General features: G+C 30.2%; 1 protein-coding gene across 1 annotated transcript in view; it reads right to left on the bottom strand.

Moving 5' to 3' along the window:
- Window positions 1–9260, bottom strand: part of LOC106458326 (collagen alpha-5(IV) chain-like) — a 107673-nt gene that overhangs the window by 62399 nt on the left and 36014 nt on the right. The window contains exons 2-8 of the mRNA XM_013917835.2: window positions 8043–8099; window positions 7280–7414; window positions 6710–6754; window positions 5867–5929; window positions 2190–2270; window positions 1521–1598; window positions 1146–1208 (exon numbers count right to left, since the gene is read on the bottom strand). Coding sequence (XP_013773289.1) covers window positions 1146–1208; window positions 1521–1598; window positions 2190–2270; window positions 5867–5929; window positions 6710–6754; window positions 7280–7414; window positions 8043–8099 — 522 coding nt within the window. The remainder of the gene's footprint in view (window positions 1–1145; window positions 1209–1520; window positions 1599–2189; window positions 2271–5866; window positions 5930–6709; window positions 6755–7279; window positions 7415–8042; window positions 8100–9260) is intronic.

Consider the following 9260-nt stretch of genomic DNA (forward strand, 5'->3'; position numbering starts at 1 on the left):
ATATATATATATATATATATATATATTTACTCATATTTTTAACACTATAATATACTTGAAAAAAATTTCTGGATTTATTTGCCAAGATAAATTCATTAAATATGTTTTCTGTTCAATATGCACTTACAGCATTTACTAAGATAAATATTCTGCATTTTTAATCAGAATATACATGGCTATCATCAGTTCCATTGACCTATTCTACCATCCATAATTCAATAACTGATCATCAGAAAGCTAAAATAGTTGGTAGATGAGGTAATAAGATGATGAGAAAGATGATTCTAGTATCAAAGATAATTCTTACTAAGTGGTACTCTAGTGCAATTTTCATACTGTGACTGTATAAAGGCAACATTAAACATGTCAGGATTTGTTCTACCATTAGAAATTATTCCTCTTAGTTTGTTTCTGAACATTAGAATTGTTCTCTTAAAGCATTATTACAACCTTGGTAATAATGCTGGTGAAAATTAAGGTAATATCGACATGAAAATGGTAATTGAAGAGGACCTTGCAGCAATGAAATTTATGGGAAGCTTATAAACAAAGTTGATATAAGGAGGAGTTTCGAATGAAACAGTCTCAAATGCAAGACTTGGCTCCACCCACATTACACAAACTGTCCAAACAATGGTGGAACATGCTTTCATGGATCGAGTAATCAGAAGATGTTTTCCACAAACATGAAAAACAAGGTTTTTTGATCTTACAATTGTTAATCTTTGCTTATGGGGCTACATTAAGTCTGTGATTGAATATGATGAAACCATTACCTTGACAGACCTGAAAGATAATATACAAAACCAAGTAAAGTGCAAATTTTGAAAGTAGAGTATCATTCCGCTGTACATCACATCCTCTGTCACAAATAAAAGCAATACTGGATATGAATGATGGTAAAATTGAATACCGTTAACATTTTGGCTGTGCAAATTTTGTGATAAGCACCTCTGGTGATCATTATTTTTGGCACTGGAGTCATCTTTACCATTGCCTCACCAGTTCAACAACCAAATATTATAGCTCTCTGTTGATTAGTTTTCTGATGAACGTTACAACTAATTTTATAATAACACTAATTATATAAATAATTAAGGTGTAATTCACTATTTTGTTCATAAAAATGTCCTTTTACAACTTACAGGAACACCAAGAGGTCCACGGAGTCCTTTACTTCCTGGAAATCCTGGCAGTCCACGCTCACCCTAGGAAAAATCAGATATAAGCACATAAATAAATCATAACATGAAATCTTAAGTTATTAATTTTAGTCAAAGAGAATGTTCTACACAAAAGACTCCAAGGTCTACTATCCATGGACATATTTATTACTACATTCATAGTGAGTAACATATTCATACTCTATTAGTCCTATGGTCTAGCAAGATCAATTGCATAACGTACCAAGTCACAGCTTAAGAATATGTCTCACTTAATCATATTTCTACAAGTCTTACAACAATTCATAATTAAATGTTCATTATAATCAAGATTAGTAAAAAAAACACTTAATTTACCACAAGTCCTGGTTGGCCATCATCACCAGGTTCACCTTTGATCCCTAGAGAATTAATACCTCCCTCACCTGGATCACCCTGAAGAAAACCAATCTATTATCTTTACTGTGTTCAATTTTATTTATTATTTTTATATTCTATAATATAAAATATGCATAAATATGTATATATATATATATATGTATATTGAAGTCTGAAATTCCAGTTTCAAAATGAAAAAAATATAGTTACTCTCAAAATTATAATACATTTCTCCCCTTTAACATGTGGAAGGAAAATGACTTTGAAAATGTACATTTCAGAAGCCCAAACTTTCTAAGACATTAACTATTACATTTACCTCAAAATTACCTTCAGAAAATCATATTAGAAATTTCCTAGAAAAAATGAACGAATTTTAGAACACATATAAGTTAAATTTTTTTTTCTATTGTATGCAAAATGTAAAAGAAAAGGGTTTTTATGTCATCAATAAAAAATTGACTTTGTTTTCAAAATAATATATTACTTGCTTCTAATTTTCTCATGAGTTCTCGATATCAATTACATAATTCACAGTAAATAAAGAATAAACATCTACTTAACAAGTCATTCTATAAAAAACAACAACACAAAATCACAATGGCATACTGTCATTAATATTATTCAAAAAACAATTGAATGACCTACCCTCATTCCATAATCTCCAGGTGGACCAGGTGGACCTTGCAAGCCTGGTATTCCTGGAGAACCTGGCAGTCCTGGTTTTCCCTACAGTACAATATTAACTACTGAATAAATTATTTCAAATTTAGTATTACTAAATATGCATTCTATTAAGAGTAAAAAAAAATGTTTTAACTAAATTTATAGCATAATAGACCACAAAAAAGTTATTATATTAATCAAATGTACAAAATATGTAACTTTCTTCTTCCAACCATAGGTGGCGAGCATTCTGATTGGGTAGGCTGTTCTGTCACATGTGGAAGGATCAGTTTGTGCTCTTAAATCAATAAACTCTTCTCAGTGACTCACATACACTCTCTTTTGATCTCCCTACCTCTCCACAAATACTGTATAATATATTTTTTTGAGTGAGAATAATGTCCCATGAGGGATGGTTTATTTAGGGAGGCTAACCTACTCAAGCGTCTTGTATCCATCGGTCCTCCTTACAATATTTAAAAGCTTCATGGAGAATTGTTTACTTTGATGACGTAACACTCAGTTTTATGCATTAAATATGTTATATCATGCAGGGGTGAAATTTTTAACAAAAAAGTGCTGGTACTTATATGTGTATACAACAAGTGATTTTGCTTGTATGTGTAATATATAATATAGTTTCCATTAAAAAAAAAAACACATACAACCACTGTTTTTTTCATGGTTTTAAACAAATATATACTAAACCAGCAACTAAACTAAACATTTTGTAACGGTAAACTTACATAAAGTGTCCTTTATTTTTTGACTTCTCATTCCAATGACTGACAAAGACTTTATATCCACTAATATCAAGGGCAGGTATCAATCACAATGAATAAGTCATTTGGATATATTTATCACTATTGACCAATCATACAAAACACAGCTAAATGAGACAATCAAATGAACCAATAAACAATCTCATGATTTTGTTGCCAATGACAACTAATTTCATTAGATTATTTATTGGTTCATTTGAAGAATATTTAATGAATGTTTAGATTCTGAGTGTTATGATTTGTCTCCTTTCTGACAGTATGATGGAAGGCATGCAGGTTGAATGAAAGCAGATCAAGTAAGTCTCGATCCTGAATAATGGTATGAAAATAAGCCACAATAATAAGTATCAGAAGAATTTTACCCCTAATGTTATGTCACTTTTCTTGTTAAATCTTGTAAAAGTATATTTATGGATTGATTTTTAGAAAAAAAAAAAAGATATGAAAATCTAGATTTCACCAATATTTTATTTTTAGAACGTTTGAAAAATACTTGTACTGGAGTGGTAATCTAATATTTATATCTCTTGTGTGCAGGATTGATTCAAGGACCTCTCACCACTCAACTTCACTAATAAGACACCAATGGAAATTTTAAGAAACTTGAAAAAATAATTATGAACTATTGGTTGAATTGGTGCTTCAGAACAGAGTTTAGTATGTAGTACCTCAACCTTTCTAGAACATTTCATTTGGTGCTTGTTATTTCCATAGGTACAAAATTTATGGAAAATCATTTGACAGACAATGACACTTGACCATTTTTGTATTCTAATATCTGTTAAACACATAACATTAAAAAATCTTTAGGTGTCTGTCTGACACAATACTTTTATTTCATTTATTTGTTTCATCTATACCATTAACATACATAGGTATGAACAGTAGAAAATGTTGCAGAAAATTTGGACAGAACACCTTTTTTAGAAAATATACCTTTAGTAAAAGAACGGTATATATATTACCACTGGTAACGTACATATGTATCGTTACATTACTGTGCTATCAACTACATACATGTGCCATTTTAATACTACGTGAGAGCACAAACAGTAATAAGTGACTATTTACAAGCCCATTGCATGCATGTCACTGAATCAATTGATATTCTGGCAATAAGTACGATAAATTTAAGTCATAATTCTACCCAGCTTGATTTCAAGAAATGGTGGTCAAAACGACTTTCTGAGACAAAAAAACTAGCACTTCTGTTTGTGTATTAGTTTTGAATATTTTGATACTATAAGTATTGGTCACGTAGGTATAATTTTTTTAGATATAGACAGAATATTATCTTCATGTTTACCCTACACAAAATAAAAAACAATATTGGAGAGAACCTGATTTGCACACATATAGTTGAATTCCAGAAGCCTTTTTTATTGATTGCAAGGCAAGTATCATATGTATCAATCTTTGTCGTATGCTGTAAGGGAGCATGATAAAGACCGATATAATAGAAGAAACACAAACAGACTTCAAGAAAAACGTTTTCCTGTGGAAACACCATATGTATACACCCTTCTTAAGAAGTTTTCACTTGTGCACTTTATGCATGATTGTCATCTTATGTGGTACGTTTCTGAAAAGTCACTAATGTATCAATGATCATGCATCAGCTTCTTAAAGATGTCTACAAACAAGAAGAAACTAGATAGATAAAAATGTTCTCGCAGAATGACCAAACAAGTTATTTCCTAATGAAATATAACTGACACTTATATGGTAATTTAGATGTACACACTGTTATCTTAATATAACTGACACTTATAACGTAATTTAGATGTATACACTGTTATCTTCTAGAAAATTTAGTATTTCGTAGGTGGCATCAGTAATGTATGTATAATTTTTACTCCTTTGTAAGCCTGTCAAAAAATTAGTTCTTTGAATTTTGCTACCAAACTTGTATGCTAGTTGCAAGCAACATAGGTCTAAATTTAAGCTCTGAAAAAGTGACATTCTAAATGAAGGTATTGCTTTTATGTTGAGACACCCTCATTGGTGCCTTATTAGTGAATTCAAGTGTCACACACTAGGTGAGTGATCTATCAAATGAAAGTTTAAATCACAAGTTATTGTTTGTAGATTAAAGGTACACCTCTAAAATCCAGGGTTCAGTTCCCCATGGTGGACAAAGCACAGACAACCCATTTCAAATTACTAACACAAACAAGCCAAACCTAACAATTCAAACTACTACATTCTTCCATTCTTCACAACAAAATCAATCACCAGGCCTTATCTCAGAGTTATAGGATAGTCAATCATTTGGTGTCAGTTGGTACAATTTTTACATCTCCTACAAGTATGATTGAACCCATGTTTTCTCATATGCTCTAATAACTGAGCTAAAGGATTATCCCACTAATTCCTGCTAGTAAGGCATTTTACAACAACTGACATTACAACATTGATAACTTATAATCTAATTATTTCCAGAACTTAAATTAATCAAGTATGTAAAACTATGAAAGCTGGAGAAACATTAGAAACCAACACACTTAAAAGTTTTGATAAAAATCACATAAACTGTATATATTTTTTCCCCATTTCAACTGTAACTTTTATAGTATTATAATGCATATATAAATAGTTTTTCAAATAATCTCTTATTTCTCATCATCCAGCCTAACTGATGAATTCTGATACTGAATGAATGAATGAAAAGCTGAAATGCTATATTCACACGTCTCTGATTCTGAATATAAAATTGACAAATTAAGAGGAACTTTTATTAAAAAAACATCATTTACTGTTAACATAACTTTATTATAAATATTAGGTTTAATCAAATATATACTTTATTATAACCAGAAAAGCTGAATAATCTTACACTTTGTTGTAAGTAATAAACAAACTGCTGTTGCTACTCACATCAGTACCATTACATCCAGGATATCCATCTTCCCCTCTTGATCCTTCTTCTCCAGGTAAACCCTAAAGCAACAAGCACACAATATTTGTGTAAAATAAATATCAAAATGCTAATCCCTTAGATTACTGATGTATACATAACTAATATTATAAATGATAAATACTAATAAACTGAACAACAATACAGCTATGTGAGTAATTGTTTCTATTGTTGAAATCAGCATTTGGTGTTTCACAGACACCATATAATTGCATTAGTGAAATCTAGACTCATTAGTTATACTAAATTAAGAGACCTCATAAAATTAGTGAAAAAAGACATCATATAATATTATACTTTGCATTCAACCACTGAGACCCAAATAGAAATAGAAATACAGTTGATAAAATTTTACTAGAATAATGTCTGGAGCTCTTAATCTCTTTTTGTAAGTTCCCTTTTAACTTTATGTACTTATCTTTTTACACTCTTTATTTGGACAATATAATGTTCTTTATTATTGTGATTTATAAAAAAAAATATTTCAAATTAGATTTTGCATAGTAAACACAATTTCATATAAACAATCATGTTCAGTTTTTTATACCAAATACAAGCTTGATTATCAAAACAAGACTTTATATTAAGAGTTTTTTTTATAAGGTATATCAAAAAGCAAAGGATACAGTAAAATCATGCGACATAACAAAGTCAACCACCTGTAATCTTGAAACTATTTCTGCTTAAAGCTAAAAAAAAATTCATAACTAAAGTTATTGTACTTTATTTATGTAAAACACAGTCATTATTTATTCTAAAACATTAATGACTTAGATATTATAGATATACGTAATCTAACTCACTGGAATACCACTAGAGCCTATGAATCCTGGAACACCTTGTTCACCCTGCATGTATAAAATAAAAATATGACATCTTGAAAAAGTTGCAGTAAAAATTGGGAATTCAATTCATGGTGTAATTCATAATTTAGTAAATAAATCTACTGTATCATATACTGGCTATGTTTAGAACATTCTGCTAACAATATTATTTACTATACCACATGTTCATGAACAATTAAAAATACCGTTAAATTACTTGTTATATACTTTTTTATAGAAGCAACTAGTCTGTTGATGGTACTATTATGAGAGCAATTAAGCAGCATGTTCAAAGCAATATACTGTAAAATCTATGAACAAGTAATGTATGTTAAAAGTACCATTTACTTTAGTATCAGTATAAATAAGTAACATGTTGACACCACAAGTTACTATACGGTATCTGTATGGATGAGTATTTTCTTGAAAAAAAAGTAATTTATTAGTAAGTTTTAAACTGTCTTCAAACTATAAACTGTGTACTAAAAGTTAGCACTTCTAACAGCTTTAGTAACATAAAAAATATTTAAACAAAGTTTATAAACCCACCCTAATGCCTTTTGGGCCTGCATCCCCTGGACTTCCTCTGTCACCAAATGGACCTTTAGGACCATAAGATCCTTCTTCTCCTATAAGACCTGGAGGGCCTGGTGGACCTTGGAGACCTGAAAGGCCTGGGTGCCCCTAAAAATAGAATTTTTTTCGGGTTTAAGGAATGTAGTACAAAATAAAGTTTATTAATATGTAAATGTTTTTGTTTTTTTTAGATTGAAGGCAAATACCTTTGCTTTTACAAAATAAAATACAGAACATTCTACTCAAGTTCATAAAAACAAAGCAAAGAAACCTACTCATGTTTTTAATAAACAACCAGTCAAATATGGAAGAAGCAAAGAAAGTAGCAATGATTAGGCAAAGAAATTACAACATTCTAGCAATATTGTAAGAAACAAAGGAGAGTGATATTTTACAGGTAAATTAAACACCATTCCAACAACTTCTACAGAAAACAAAACAAAGAATCAAGTTTCATATTTACAGATGAAATACACAGCATTCATGTCAGATTCTTAAAACACAAACCTGCAGTTTTACAGGTGTAATACTCAATATTATAATTATTTTTGTGAGAAACAAATATAAATTAGGTACATGATCTTATCAGTTTTTGAAATATGATGTAAAATTGCTTTAACTTATTAAAGTGACTGAATTAAAATAAAATAAAAGTAGCAATGTACAAAAAGTGATCTATTTGTAAATATACTCAATCCATTATACAGTTGAAATACACATTATTGGTGATACTTACAGTAATTCCTTTCTCTCCAACACAAATACATGGTTGAACTTGACAACCGTCACAAGCCTAAACATGTAAAGAAATCGTCAAAACACCATATGATTAAAATTTTAAGCCCAACAAAAATGAAAAATCGTTATTTTTTTGTACAATTATATTTGATAATACCTTTTACCTATGTAAAATGATTAAATTACTTTTCACTCTAAATAATAATAATAATCTTACTTTTTAGAGGAATGTACAGGTTTTTGTCAGTATTAATGTATTTTATCATCTTGATATAATACATATTATATTCACCTAAACAGTTTATTTCCTAATCTTTAATGTACTAAATACAAATTAGTCGTTTTATTCTGATAAATTTGTTCAGAAGCGTTAGGGCCAAAAAAGTATAAACCTTAAAAAGAATAACATATTTATTTAAACAGTTACCTGTATTTTGTTAATTAATTTCCCAAACTTAAAATTTGAGCAAAGTTTTGTTTGTTTGTTTTTTGTCTCACTAGTTTTGATAGTTCTATAGGCATGTAACTCTTTAACTTTGCATAATATTTAAGCTTTAAACTGTTAGGTCGTCAAGAAATTAATGTTGCGTTTTGTAACATTTTCATTAATTACCTCCTCAGAAACGTACATCACGTATAAAAGTTAAACGAACCGCCTAAACCTCACGTTAGTGTAGCCTATATGATGTGTTAAGTTTAGTATACTCTAATCCCTTATAGTGATGGCATACGACGAGACACACATTCGGCATGTAATGCTGTTTGAATATAAGGAGGGAAACAACGCCTCTGCAGTTATAAAGAATATCAAAGAAGTTTGTGGAAATGTTCTGAACTTTCGTAAGTGTCAACGATGGTTCAGCAAATTTCGTTCAGGTGACTTTAGCCTTAAAAACTGTGATGGCAGAGGCCGACATATTGGAATTAATATTGATGCTCTGAAGACGCTTGTTGAATCTAACCCAAGGCAACACACTCGTGAAATGGCCCTAAAATTGCATGTCCATCATGAAACAATACACATCAAAGTAATATGGGAAACTCCATAAAGAAGATGCTTGGGTGCCTCGCGATTTCTCCGATGATCATCGTTTCCAACGTGTGAACGTTGCTTCGTCTTTTCTGGCGCGTAATGCACATGAACAATTTTTGGACAGAATTGTCACGGTGATGAAAAATGGATTCTCTATGTAAATATTAAACGCCAAAAACAATG

Source organism: Limulus polyphemus, unplaced genomic scaffold (genome assembly GCF_000517525.1).
Source record: "Limulus polyphemus unplaced genomic scaffold, Limulus_polyphemus-2.1.2 Scaffold445, whole genome shotgun sequence".
Classification (NCBI taxonomy): domain Eukaryota; kingdom Metazoa; phylum Arthropoda; class Merostomata; order Xiphosura; family Limulidae; genus Limulus; species Limulus polyphemus.